Source organism: Euwallacea fornicatus, chromosome 32 (assembly GCF_040115645.1).
Source record: "Euwallacea fornicatus isolate EFF26 chromosome 32, ASM4011564v1, whole genome shotgun sequence".
In the NCBI taxonomy this organism is placed as follows: Eukaryota; Metazoa; Arthropoda; class Insecta; order Coleoptera; family Curculionidae; genus Euwallacea; species Euwallacea fornicatus.
Window position 1 is genome coordinate 760736 of NC_089572.1, and position 14851 is coordinate 775586.

At 36.4% G+C, this 14851-nt stretch overlaps 1 protein-coding gene across 4 annotated transcripts in view; it reads right to left on the minus strand.

Moving 5' to 3' along the window:
• baz (bazooka) overlaps window positions 1-14851 on the minus strand; it is a 42126-nt gene that overhangs the window by 2829 nt on the left and 24446 nt on the right. For 2 of the 4 annotated variants that reach the window (XM_066299083.1, XM_066299080.1), the window contains exons 2-19: window positions 8906-9112; window positions 6657-7158; window positions 6286-6606; window positions 6007-6227; window positions 5528-5719; window positions 5221-5418; window positions 4895-5027; window positions 3992-4269; window positions 2488-2659; window positions 2180-2366; window positions 1649-1846; window positions 1474-1589; window positions 1120-1188; window positions 926-1011; window positions 731-866; window positions 504-675; window positions 208-425; window positions 4-146 (exon numbers count right to left, since the gene is read on the minus strand). In XM_066299083.1, the coding sequence (XP_066155180.1) occupies window positions 4-146; window positions 208-425; window positions 504-675; window positions 731-866; window positions 926-1011; window positions 1120-1188; window positions 1474-1589; window positions 1649-1846; window positions 2180-2366; window positions 2488-2659; window positions 3992-4269; window positions 4895-5027; window positions 5221-5418; window positions 5528-5719; window positions 6007-6227; window positions 6286-6606; window positions 6657-7158; window positions 8906-9112 (3549 nt within the window). The remainder of the gene's footprint in view (window positions 1-3; window positions 147-207; window positions 426-503; window positions 676-730; window positions 867-925; window positions 1012-1119; window positions 1189-1473; window positions 1590-1648; window positions 1847-2179; window positions 2367-2487; window positions 2660-3991; window positions 4270-4894; window positions 5028-5220; window positions 5419-5527; window positions 5720-6006; window positions 6228-6285; window positions 6607-6656; window positions 7159-8905; window positions 9113-14851) is intronic. The other 2 variants (XM_066299084.1, XM_066299082.1) reach the window with 2 other exon arrangements.

Below are 14851 nucleotides of genomic sequence, written 5' to 3' on the forward strand. Positions count from 1 at the left end.
TACCTGCACCTGTTCAGGGTGACGATGGATATAGCCATGTCTTTGATAAATGGGTTCTCTTTGGATTTGTTGATCTCGTTGTTGCTGATAATTGTTGCTTTGGTTATGACTGGATGCAATTGGATTTTGTTCTTGAGGTCTGTCACCTAGCGATAAATAAGGATCAAGATTCAGTAAAAGGCGACTGAAAGCTTGTAATCAACTTACCATGTTGAATTTGTCTCTGAGATTGGCTATTTTCAGTATTATGAGAACTATGAGAATGGTGACTCTGATTGTCCTCATTCTGTTGTTGATTCTGTGAACTTTGTGAGTGCTGTGATTGTTGTGAATATTGAGACATATTGGCATTATTGTCGAACTCCGTTTTCTGTTGATATTGTTGAACAGGTTCTACCATATCTATCTTACGATGTTTCCCAAACCTGTTTATATCCCAAGAACGTCACTTACAGTTATTTTAAATAATAAGGAAGTCTATAGCAATTAGTTTAATAACTTACCTAAACATGGAACCAATGCCTTTAAATATCCCTGGTTTCTTTTTTATGGCTTTATTTTTCCCATCTAATGCGGCATTTAACGACGATTGCCTGGGCCCTCCTCTGACATTGGAGAAACCATCGATTTCCCTTTCTTCAACAGGACCATCTAAGAGCCAATGCTTTTTCGCACCTAAACCATATATTACATAAAAGACGGTTGGAACTGAAAGCTTACAAATACAAACCCATTTCACTTCTGTGATTTGGATCCACCACTGCAGCTCTAAAACTCTCTTCGCAGCCTTTACCACGAATTACCTTTAAACCCCCAGAGGGGCCTCTATAGCTATATGCAGGATCACCTTCTTCTTGCATTTGAATCTAGGCAGAAAAAAAATTCAATTAGGACTATGACAAGGCTTTATTTGATATGTCTTTACCTCCTGCACCATAGTTTGCAATGACTCTAAGCTTGATGATTTTTTCATACCAAGGGAGGGTCCTAGTTCAGTTAACTTGTCAGCATCTACAAGATCACCTTTTTATAATTAAACCCGGCAATAGCTCAACAAATGATTTATAGCATTGAGGTAATAATTAAAGGTGAACAGTTTAACAACGAAAAAATGCTTACACTCAGGATGTTCGGATGATCGATTCACGCTTATGACTGATTCCACCGAGCCAACTCGTACTATATTAGCTGTTAAATGGAAATGAAACATAAACATTAGGCACAATTCTAGCATTATGGTTATTAACAACTGAACACAAAATGTTAGCAAAACTAAACAAAAACATGAAAATTTGAACATAAAATATGAGGGTAATAAAAAAAAGGAGAATCATTTATCCAGGATCGGTTGCTTGGCTTGAATAGGGGGTAAAAATATGAAGATTCTCGCACACGCCAAATTTTTTCAATGTTTGCGAAATCTAGTGCTTAGTTAAACATTTAAAATATAATTTTGAAACATTCTAGCCTTACTTTGCTTCTTAATCCTTTCCTCTCGCATTTTCTTCGTTCTCTGATAGGTGTCTGTACTTTTAGCGTCTAACGTTGCATGCCGTTTCTCAGACATACTTTGTCGGCCGAAAGCGTCTCTATAAAATAACATATTTCATCAATATTTTTTGTAAATTTTTAAAATATCATTTTCTACCTTGAAAAACCTCGCGGATTTTCCAAACTCAACTGACTGGCGTAGGTGGCATCAGTACTTTGTAATGTAGTCTGCGACGCCGATTCCGCACTTTTATCCGCTGCACTTACCGCTAAACTTGCTTTGCCATCAGGTTCATGGTCCTTTCTACTATCGGATGTGTTGCTAATCAGTCGATTTTGTATGTGGACGGCCACCCTACATCAAAACTGAATATGTTAACAGTGCACATTGGCGCAATTAAAGGCTAGACTTATTTTAAGGATAAAACTAAAGATTTAACAGATAATTATGTTTCACTAAGAGATGCCACAATATTCGTTTTCAATCTAATCGCAAAGGTGATTGGCACTTGAAGGGGAGATTTTTGCCTCCTTCTCGACATTTGTAAAAGAAAAACTGACACAAAAAATCCATTTTAAGACCTACTGCTTCGCAATTAATCGGCTAATTGAAATTATACTATAGTTTCTGGTTCTCGTCTAAGCGGACTACAACTTTCAACATACTTAATAATAAATTACAACTCACTGCTGTTGATTGTGCATAGGAATGACTCTAGATCCATACTCGTCCTCGATTAAAACTGGCTCAGAATTATTGATGTTGACGGTTGTGTTGATAGGGTGCACAAATGAACTATGGTTCGCCAACATGCTGCTGCTCCAAGTGTCGTGCGTCGCTTTATAATAACTTTCGTTACGCAGTTGTTGTTTTCCTGCAATTGTAAATAAACTGTTGGAAAAAGGTATGCGTTTTACGCCAGGTGTAATTTCATATTTTGCTTGTTGCCTTAATGCTGTTAGAATCTTTTTAATACAAGTTATGAGAATATTTACCAGTCAATCTCTCTAAAACAGGATTCCAAGTCTGCATTGGACTTAATTGACTTGGAATAACTGCATTATGATGCGGGTTATAGATAATAGTATTGGTTGATCCATTGGACGTATTAGAGTTAGAATTCTCGCCCGATCGTTCGCTAGATAATTCTTGTGAGTTGCACAGTTCCTAAAGAATGAATTAGAGTTAATCACCAAAAAATTTCTATAGTCAATAATAGTATATACAGGGTGTCCTCGAATTACGTGGCCAAAATAATACCGCAGATTGTTTGAGTAAAAATAAGTCGATTTAACTAAACTTCCCTCAGTCCAAAAGTTGATAATTATGGAGCTACAGGGTGTTAAAGTTGAAAAAAAAATCACATTTTCTTTAATATTTTTCGATTTCTTTGAGTTAATTTCACGAAATTTCATATTTGAGGGTGTTTTAGGATACGAAATTCAAATTTATTAACGATTTAGTTGTTTCTTCTAGGGGGCGCCACAAGCGACCATTAGGACACATTTAAATCTCTGTAACTTTTTCGTGCCACGGTGTATATTATTTTGGTATTTAAAAACCTTTTTCCCTACTTTTTATACTTAGAAAAGGTATACTTTATTGACTTTGCTAGAAGCAACGGTTTTGGAGAAAAACGCATAATTCTAATGCGCTGCATATTTGCGTTGGCGCTTTTAAGTAAATAACTCAGTTGGCTATGTTTTTAATTGACATTTTAACACTTGAATTTGTTTCTCAAATGTCAGTTTTTTTATTTAGCCCTCAGTTTTTCTTGTCAGTTTCGCTTCTTGTTCCTGTAAATATCCATAAGTATGGCCAATAAATTCACTTATTCTGAAATGGTGGATATGCTGTTAGTTTATGGACTTTGCCGTTGTAATAGTCAAAAAAGTGTACGAGTTTACAAGGAAAAATATCCTTTCCGTAGAATTCCAAATCGGAAAACTTTTGTTAATATTGAAAGGCGTCTCCGCGAAAATGGCAAGTTTGAACCTAGGCATGCAGATTCTGGACGCGCATTAGAATTATGCGTTTTTCTCCAAAACCGTTGCTTCTAGCGACGTCAATAAAGTATACCTTTTCTAAGTATAAAAGGTAGGGAAAAAGGTTTTTAAATACCAAAATAATATACACCGTGGCACGAAAAAGTTACAGAGATTTAAATGTGTCCTAATGGTCGCTTGTGGCGCCCCCTAGAAGAAACAACTAAATCGTTAATAAATTTGAATTTCGTATCCTAACACACCCTCAAATATGAAATTTCGTGAAATTAACTCAAAGAAATCGAAAGATATTAAAGAAAATGTAATTTTTTTTTTCAACTTTAACACCCTGTAGCTCCATAATTATCAACTTTTGGACTGAGGGAAGTTTAGTTAAATCGACTTATTTTTACTCAAACAATCTGCGGTATTATTTTGGCCACGTAATTCGAGGACACCCTGTATTTCATTAATAAAAGGACAAAATTACAATGAAAAAGAGCAACTTTTTCACCTGTGAAGTTTGCGACGCATTCAACAGACTTTCGTTTGATCTATTTCTTGAAGACCCAGGAGACGATGCTCTTCTTGCTATAGTCAACGTGATATTTCCAGGCACAGGGCCCTCAGTATGCAACATTGCTTTCCTCAACGTTTCCATGGCATCACTGTTCGATTGCTGCAACAGCGATATTCCATTTACGTTGAGCAACTGATCATTGGTTCTCAGTCTTTTGTCTCTTGAGGCTGCGCCACCGTTGATGACGCTTTTAATGAAGATCCCCAAGTCACCTGCATTTATCATATTTGTCAACTAGTTACAATAATAAGGGCGGGTTCTTTAATGTCAAGCTAAAACCGTATTTGAACTTATTTATTGTCAAGGTTAACTATCTGTATTTTATTTGAGGCGACATTTTATGGAGTTGTTCTTAATTCAATCGATGGTTAAGTTTTAACTTCATATTGAAAATCAATTCATCTGCAAGTTAGTTGTTAATCGACAATTGTCGCTTTCTAATTAGACATTAGAGAATCACTGCTAGGGGGAGGACAGATTTAATTTTCAAAAATAGGAAGAAACTAAACAAAACACAACTTTTTTCACAGTGAAATATAAATATAAATTTTGTTTTTAATGAATTGTGAATAACGAAATATAACAAGTCTTTATATTCATATAAATGATGTGTATTCTTGCAAATGTGTATCCCTTTATTCATAAAAAATACTGAAATACTACAAATTGCATTTTTGGGTAACCATATTTTATATAAGGTCCCTGATATGACAGACACAGTAAAAGATAAAATTAGTATTTTGTTAAGTTTTTTCAGTTAAAAAATGAAAAGAGAATACTTATTTTTTGCCGCTCTTTACTATGCCTTCAGCGACATACAATAAAATGGAAACTAACCAGATTCGCTAGTTTTGCCTTTAACGCTGATACCAAGTCCGGCTTTTTCTGAATCATGAACTGGGATGTTGAAAGTGAGGATTTCTCGATGCTTCCATGGAAAGACCATCGTACTGTCGCTCTTTTCAGGGGGCTGAAAATGATCATAATTTAATTTATTCGTCAATGGTACATAGTTTTGCATGAAGAACATTAAAACGGCTGGTGATAAACGCTTTAGTATAGAGGGCACTATATTAGTCAGGAAAGCTAAAAGCATGCGTACGAACTACGTGAAAACATACAATAAAGGACTAAAGACAGAGACAGATATTGAAATAAATTACATTATTCAGGATTGCAGCCTCTTGGAATTGGGAGATGATTTTCGCTACAGATCCCAGCGGCTTTTCGGGCGACCTGTTTTGCAGTAGATGACTCTGTGGCAGCGGAGGAATATTGGGCGGAATGTCTTGATGATTACCGTTGGTGTGAAATGTGCTTGGCACGAGAACTGCTTCCCTTTCATCGGACTCTTCAATACCCTGAATTTTTTAAGTGCAAAATTGGCACATTCAAGCTGTTGACTCACAACATGCATGATACAAATTAAAATTCAACAGAATTATGTAAGTTAATACAGCTGGAACTTACAATAACTCGGGGGAGTCCATTATTAACCAAAACATCTTCTTGTCTGGACACCACGATTTTGACTTTGCTTCCCGCAGGAACTTTTCGCAATATGGCCACTGCTTCCGACTGACTTTTGCCTGTCATTTCGTCCTCGTTGACTTGCAAAAGTCTGTCTCCAATTTTCAGTCTACCGTCCTCCACCGCGGCACCCTACATTGAAAAATAATTCAATGTTTCACACATGAATCGTGTCCAACCAGATCAAGCATTCTTAAAATCGAGGGCAAATCGACAAATTCGAATTTAAAAAATTCACGCACACTGTTCTGACAAATTTTTTAATGGACTTGTTTATAATTTTTAACATTGTTGGATTCAGTCGGTGATTCTATCCATGAAAAGATTTTTTTTTTAATTGCAAGATTATTTATTTATTCTCGTACACTTTATGTGCTTATGTGTAGGTAATGCAAGTATCGATACCAAAGTCCACTCACTTCTGGAATTATATTTTTAATGTAAATAGGACAGTTTCCTCCTGCAGGATTATCTCTAGTGGTGATGCTAAACCCAAGCCCTCTGGGCCCTTTAACCAGTTCAATTTCAATTTTCCTCCCGATTTTCCTAGTGTTAGCCGTCAACAGCCCTTTCAAGTTCTTTGAAATAGCAGGAACTTTCTTCGTTGGGGACACCGTCGCAATTTTAGTATTTGTACTCTCTGGAACGTTTAAAATATTACGTAAAAACCGAAGAAGTGTAAATATAATTTTGCTCACGTTTCTGCTCCCCTTCCACCATTCCATTATTCTCTTTATCCTGATAACTAGGATAAATCGGTGCAGGGGGTCTCCGTAAACCCTCCAAACCGGAAGTCTTAACTACTTTCAGTCTTAACTCTGGAGATATAAGCGATAGCTTAAATATTTCTTGCACCCTTTGAAACGGGATGTTAATTAAATTCTGTCCATTGATTTCTATAATTCTATCATAAATAGCCAGTCTTCCGTCCCTATCTATTCTACCGCCGGGTTCTATTCCTTGCACCAGTAACCCTCTATCTTTACCAGAACCATCATAGTCAGGTACCACATGAATACCTAAAAAACTGTAATGAATATCATAAAGGAAGGCACGTAAATAACCTTACCAAGAGGTCCAGGTTGATTCCTTATCACAATAAATTCGGTTCTCTCCGAAGGCCATGAAGTAGGGCTGCTGTTCGCCTGTCCTAAAGGTTCCTTTCGCCTAGTTTCTCGAGGCAAAGATGTACTCGTGTGAGACTTCGTGTTCGCAAGGCGCTCCGCTGCTTCAGCCCATCGATATCCATTTGCATCACCCAAAAACTGCATGGACAGCCGATTGCTACCATCTCGAGCAATCCTCTTGAACCCTGGATCTTCATCCTCTCTGCTGTCATCCCGCCAATCGGAAGCGGGGTGAGTGGAAGTAGTTGGAGCTTCTAAAATAAGAGGTGCAGCACTCCATCGCTTATTATGCTCCGAAGGAGCGGGAGGTCCAACAGGAAGTTGGTTCAGTGTAGGTTCGCTGCCTCTTCGAACTTGCAAACTAGGAACCCCGGAAGCGATTTGTTCTCCCGTCACTTCGATATCAGTTCGAGGATACGTCGGGCCGTACTTGTGGTCTCCATCCTGGAATGGACAGAAGCTCAATTGATAATCATGACCAACTCATATATTATACCAAAGTAAGTGATTTTGTGGACGAACGCTTTACTGCCAGTCTAATCATTCTTATGATTAGGAGTCTTTTGTTTAGCAAAATAATAGATATTTTCGTCATTTATAAAAAGGGATTTTTAAGTAGGGATCTTCTATTTTCTATTAAAGATAAAGGTAAAAAATAAGCCCTATTTTTCTTTCTTAGGACTCTGCTTTCCAATGACATTTTTCTTTGGAAATTGTTGGCTTTTGTAGCATCAGTAATAAGAATCTTGTTGCGCAGTATTATTGTGGTGTAAATGATTTTACAAAACAATTAAACCTTTTGTACTAAATCATTCATTTATTACACTCAAAACATCCTAAGGAGTGTAATTTCCAAACGATTCATCATAATATACTTAAATATGAGATAAATCGCTTGGAGAGGGATTTATTATTGGATTTGTCAATGGATTCTATACAAAGTGTCTCAGAAACAATCAGCTAAACTCGTTGTATACGAAAATTTCATATTTATTCAATTTGAGCTCCGTCTAGAAACGCTGCAGGGTGATCGTGCGTCTTCAGAGACCCAAACTTAAATGATAGGATATTTCCCATACTGTTAAATAAAATCGAATTTTGAAAGTGCGATTTTCACCTACATACATATTATTAACCGAGCAGAATCCTGAACACACATTACGTTTCTATTTAATTAACCTTCATCCCTGCACAAACTCTTTGAATATTTTTTACATTTTCACTCCTCACTCACAAGTTGATACTTTTTCGAGAGAAATTGGGGATAACTCAGGGACGCCAGTAATACTGACAGGCGAGGTGTAAGTAATTTGTTCTCAAAGCTTTTTTCATGAAAAACGTCACACGTTAACAACATTTACAAGTGTGTATTTGCAATTGCACATAGCGTTCGAGTCATTTTCGGCAAAAATGTCACAGGAATTTCACATTTAGAGACGATACACAAAACAGCAGTCATTAGTGAAATGTGACGATCAAAGCATGGAGACATGATATATTCTTTCAAAGGAAATTTAATTGTCTTTTAATACATTTGCTGATACACAGTGTGTTTTAGTAAAAATAAAAGCATAAATTAGGCAATTTTAATGCCCAACCGTAAACTTGTTAATTTTAAGTCACCCTGTACGAATTAACCTCACTTCTCCTACATGGGACAGAACCGGGGATCTCACCGAAATACTTTTCAAAGTTTCTCTTTTTGTGAATTTAAATCGGGTTGTAACAAGGGTTTTCTCAGGACTTTATTTTGAATACGAAAAATAAAAATATTAATTCATATATCGAAAACCGCTAAAGACAGATATATGAATTATTAAGCAAGAATAATCAAAAGGAAATTGGGTACCTAAAAATGATATAATGTACAGGGTGTGTCATTTAGTATATCGAAGTTGCCACTACTTTTTTATGAGCATATGTGTACCTACAATATTTCTTTGGACATGGATGGAACTAGAGTGTCTTTTCAAATCGCATGAAGTGTTTTCAGGCTCACTGCAATATACGAATACAACATGCGAGTTTTTTCCCCGCAACCATCAAAATATGATAAAAGATGCGAATAAATGACAATGTCTAAAACGAAACATTTTTTCAATGCCTTTTAACGTTGTTTGGACAAGAAATTAATTTCTAGTTTACCCTTCTTTGAATATTAGGGTTTGGTTTTCATTACATTAAAACTTACATGGAAAATATCGGGACTTCCAGTCCCGACCGAGCTCCCACTGGCTCCGTCTCCTCCACCATGATGGACATGCGATCCATCCCCGTCTTCAAAACTCGCTAAAATCTGCTCTCTATCGTCTGCTACGTCGCTCAGCCTGTCGTCTGGATCTAGGATTCCACCTCCTTGAGACTGCAGATTGTGAACTGAAACCCACGCCTCTGGACTCTGCAACAAATCACATTTCTTGATTATGAGAAACTACTAAGTGGTTAAAGTTGCGTGTAATTAAATTAAAAACAATAACTTCCAAGGTTTAATCAAAATCGATTCGGCTGACTGCGCCCATTTGCACCATCAAGATGTAGTTAGAGGAAAATTATCACTCAGAAACGCAGTGAAAAGTTATAAAATATGGTAATCGTAAAACTGTTTTTTTGAGCACCTCCGTGACCAGCCAGGCGGCGTCTTAGACAATTTTTTAACATTACTAAGCGTGAAGAGAGCTGTGATCGATGTTTTATCATTTGATTCAATCGCAAAGGAGAAGAATAATCCGCAAAATCAATGTTACAACGTTCTAGGTGCAAAACGGATCTTGAGCGGAACTAATAGGTGAGATGACATTATAAGAACCTAATCCGAGGTGGGCTTTGAGTAACGATCGCGAGTAATGAGCTTCTTGCGATGTTTCGAGCATACGCGGTTTTTGAGTAAAATAAGTCAATGTCCGAAAGCGGCAAAACGTAATTTATTCACGTATCGTGATGTAACAGTTCCAATGATATTTGCAAAGAAAGCGGACTTGTGAACGAACCAACATCCCGAGGTAATGCAAGCAATTCCATTCATTTCATTTTATCTCGCCGTTGTTTGTATCATTCTGCTCTAAATCCACTTTCACTTTACACTCTCTTTCACTCACCGTCACTGATAAGGGACAAAAAGCCAAAATCTAACGGATATATTATTAAAAACGACAATTATTGTCTGGCAAACATGCATACATCGGGAAGTGACCTCTGCCACAATAAATAAGCCAGCGATCACACTTTCTACTGTTCGATACCGGAGCAAAAACCAGTTAAATCAAATTCAATGTGCAGAAACAATGTGAATAAATTATGAGAAAGTACAATGTAGTATCACAGGATTGTTAACCGAAGAATCTCAAGCTGGTCGAATGGGTTTAGGAGTGCCAACAAGGCACGAGAAGTCCAATGTATGATTATGGAACCACTCCCCATGCACATACGTACCTTTACATGATAATCTTGCTTTAATGACGGAGCATAAACAAAAGAAATTGCGGTCTCCTGCTAATCATTTTGTGGGAGAATATATCGATGACTAGAACCTAAATCTTCAAATCCTTTATTTTGAAACCTATTCGAAGAATAGCCAATTTCAAAACAGTTTCTATACAAAACATACACGTGTAGATACACGAGGTATAACTCGTTTCGCCATAAGTAATTAAAGGAACAGCAGGTTTGAAGAAATGAATCGTCAAACTTCGATTAATCTGGACTTGATCATCGCACTTATCTTAATAGCCACGCTTATCAGTCATTGTTAAGAATAGCTGTTTGTTTTGGTAGATTATGGTATATTTGAACCTGCGGAAATCCTGTATGAATGGAGCAATGCTACCATTATCGTTTTGTATGCGAACAAAGATGGCAATGAGTGAAGAAACTTAACTCACATACAGATGCGTGCGACTTAAGGATTATGTAATTTCAATTATGAGACCTCAAAGACGAGCGGCTCTTGTGAGCGATTTTTGCAGCGGCGCCATACAAGTCCCAGGGCAGTCATATACAGTCAGTCACAAAAGTCTACATACAGCGCCATAATTGGTCATAAGTAATAAATGATTAAGTATAACTTCTTTGTTTAATTATGGACGAAAAGTACTTTACAACAATGTATTATCATAACAAAAAAAAGTATTATTCCAATTCGAGATAATAATTAAATAAAAAAATGTTTACTCCGCTAAAGTCTACATACGCTTGGAATTGTTGTTTGTTTTCCCCTTTCTTGTGCACCTTGTAGGATATAGTGATGACTCTCCTCATATCATCTCGAAATGCTCAGTGGTAAATAGAGGTGGTGAGTCACGTACGCGTGAGGAATTAACTGCTCAGTTGTGATGGATTTTAACGTATTTATTTTAACAAGTAACGAAGATAACAACTAAGACAGTGATAACAAAAAATCCCCGAGGGATATCAAGCGCGCCCGTTTTGATCACTTGCCAAGGGTGTTCTGCCATCTTGCAGTATATCACCATTGCCTCTCTCCCTGATCCTTAGTCATCTGCACCCCATGTGCAGCACAGATGTTTCCTAGCCGTTGTCCACTTGTAAAAGGTACACGCGGACCCATGTGTCTCCTTTCCAACAAAGGGTATTCCTTCCCTTGGCCGTGATTTACAACGGGAGATGGGCAATGATTTACAACATGCAAGAAGTCCGAACACACCTTTATCAGTTAGCCGGAACTAAAATAAACGTAAAGTGGGCATTTTGTGTTAGAAATAAATCCAAATAAAGCCATATTGTATTGAACGTGCCAACATCTTAACGCTAAAATCATGGGGAGAAGAGAAATTTCAGCATCCATCCGAAGTTTAGTGGCTAAATTGCGAAATGGAAAAAAATCCTTCGGAGAAACAGCTACTGTCGTAAGTGCTCGAAGTACTGTCCAAACCATAGTTAGGAACTATGAAAATCGGGGAACCATTCTTAATAAAGCAAGATCAGGACGCCCAAAGAAACTAAGTAAAAGAGACATTCGAGTGCTCATACGAAAAATTCGTTCAGAACCCCAATCAAGTGCCCCAAAGCTCACAGCAGCTATCGAAAGTACCACCGGGAAAATCGTGCATAGTGAAACGATGAGACGAGTATTACATTCACATGGCTATCATGGAAGAAAAGACTGGAGCACGCCAATGAACATTTAAACAAGGATTTAGACTTTTGGGAAACAGTTTTATTTACGGATGAGAGTAAGTTTAATATTTTCGGATGTGATGGTAAGGGCAAAGTGTGGCGAAAAGTGAGCCAAGAACTGAACCCTAAAAATTTGGTGCCAACGATAAAACATGGAGGGGGCAGCGTAACGGTTTGGGGCTCAATGGCGGCGGCTGGGGTAGGAAAATTGGTTTTTGTTGAAGGCACAATGAACCACAGACATTATCTGAATATACTTCAAGGCAATTCGATTCCGTCAGTAAGACAACTGGGGCTTGACGATCGATGGATTTTCCAACAGGATAATGATCCCAAGCATACAGCTATAGTTGCGCGAGAATGGATTTTATATAATGTCCCAAAACAACCGAATTCACCACCTCAGTCGCCGGACTCGAACCCTATCGAGCATCTGTGGGATGAGTTGGAGAGAAGAATAAGAAAATTCCATATCGGCAATAGAGAATCGTTAAAGACAGCGGTAGAAACATCCTGGTCAGAAATACCGCCAGAAGTAACGCAAAACCTGGTCTTTTCAATGCCAAGACGTCTTAAAGCAGTCCTTGATGTTAATGGTGGACCCACGAAATATTAGACAAAAAATATTAATTATTATTGATAATAAATACAAATGTATGTAGACTTTTGTGGAGTATATATTTTTAGTTTTTAATTATACAGTTACTCACATAATTGAGTATACACCTCTGAATTTATCAAATATGGTTCTAATTTTCAAATTTTAACCGACTTTTTGAATGCCGATTCTGCATCTAAATAAGTCTTACAATGTCAACAACATTATATTAAAAAAAGAAATTTCAAACAAGCACTTTTACAACGGATTTTGAATATTTTAAGAAATCAAAGCGAATTACGATGACAAAAAATTAAAGACACGCCTGCAAATAATCTATAAAATATCTACGAAATTTAGAAAAAAAAAGTTGTTTACGCACTTAGGAATTCTTGGTTTTATATGTCAGTTCTTTTCTGTAGTTACTTGCATTAGTAAATCATCTTAAACAAAAATGGCACGTGTTCGAAGCGAAATATCAATTGATATGAGAAAGCAAATTATAAAGTGGTATTGCCAAGGAAAATCGTTTCGTGAAATAGGAAAATTGACAAAAACCATTCCAGAATACAGAAGATTATTAATCGGTACAGGTATGAAGGAACAATCGAAAATAAACCTGGAAGAGGAAGGAAAAGGATCCTGAGTTCTCAAGATGAGCGTTTTATATTGCGACAAGTTAAAGGAAATCCTAAAAGAAGTGTTGCACAACTACGTCAGGAGGTCGAGGAAAGAATACATCGGACGACGTCCAATGAAACAATACGAAGAGTACTTCGGAACAACAATTTTCATGGTAGAATTGCACGTAAGAAACCCTTCATTTCCAAACGAAATCGTCTTAAAAGATTGGAATTTGCCAAAAAATATGTTAATTGTGATGTATCGTTTTGGAACAGCGTAATATTTTCCGATGAGACCAAAATCAATTTATTTGGCTCAGATGGTCGTCAAAATGTCTGGAGAAAGCCTTCAAAACAGAGCTCACCGTTCCTACTATAAAACACGGAGGTGGTAATGTACTATTGTGGGGTTTTATGGGAACTGAAGGAACTGGGAGTTTGGAATTCATCGACGGCATTATGAATAAGGAGAGATACCTAGAAATTTTAAAAAATAATTTGCGTCGTTCAGCTGAAAAATTAAAAATGCCTCGATGTTACTACTTTTACCAAGACAACGATCCCAAACACACTGCGGCTATAGTTAAGCAGTGGCTAATATACAACGTTCCTCGATTAGTAAACCCACCCCCACAATCACCAGATATCAATCCCATAGAAAATTTGTGGATGGATATGAAAAGGACCCTTAAAAAAAAACAATCTTTAAATATCTTCCAACTCAAACAAGATATTATTGATGTATGGGAAAACATCTCGTCTTTCGTTACGAAAAATTTGGTAGCATCTATGCCAGATCGTCTAAAGGCCGTAATTGATGCTCAGGGATTTGCAACCCATTATTAAACAAAATTATCCTTAGAAATTCATTATTATTAAGCGGTGTATCTTTTTTATTTTATGTTATTCTTATTTTGTGTCATCGTATTTCGCTTTGATTTCATAAAATATTTAAAATACGATGTTAAATTGATTTTTTGCAATTTCTTTTTTTAAATATACTGTTGTTGAAGTTGTATCAATTATAGAGAGAGAGATATGTTATTCCAAAAGCTGTTTAAATTGAAAAAATAGACCTTTATTTGATAAAATCAGAGGTGTATACTCAATTGTGTGAGTAACTGTATTTCGAAAAAGGAGGGTTGTATATTGATTTAATTGTTATAATATTGTATTGTGAATTAAATGCTATAATTACATAATTAAACGAAGAATATAAACTTTTTCATTTACGAGTTAGAGTAAAATTTATAGGTGTACAGTGAATCCCAAAAATATTCGGACGCGCTCTTTTTACAGATTTCACGTGTCCTAATTAAACTTATTAGTTATTTTTTTATTTTTTTTACGTTAGAAATGTCTTTATCAACCATCTATTTAGCGGTCTGCATAAAAAAAGAATGCGAAATCATAATAGTTTATATTGAAATTTCAAGAAAAAGTCTAGAGAACCATGAACGGGTCCCAAAAATATTCAGACGACACACACAACAAAATTATTCATAGCAAAAAAAGAATTCTTACGCATTTGCATGCATTTGTTGCTTGCTAAATACAGATATCGCAGAGTAAAATTAGAAATAATATCCATCATGGGTCGGGTACCAAACAAAAGTAATGTTAGTTTTGATAAAAGGCAATTAGTAATATTTCATTATGAAAAAGGTAATTCCTATAAAAAGATTGGGGAAATGCTCCAATTAAGTAAGAGCACAGTTGGAGACATTGTAAAACGTTATAAAAATGAAGATAGAATACTTCAAAAAAAACAAACAGGTCGACC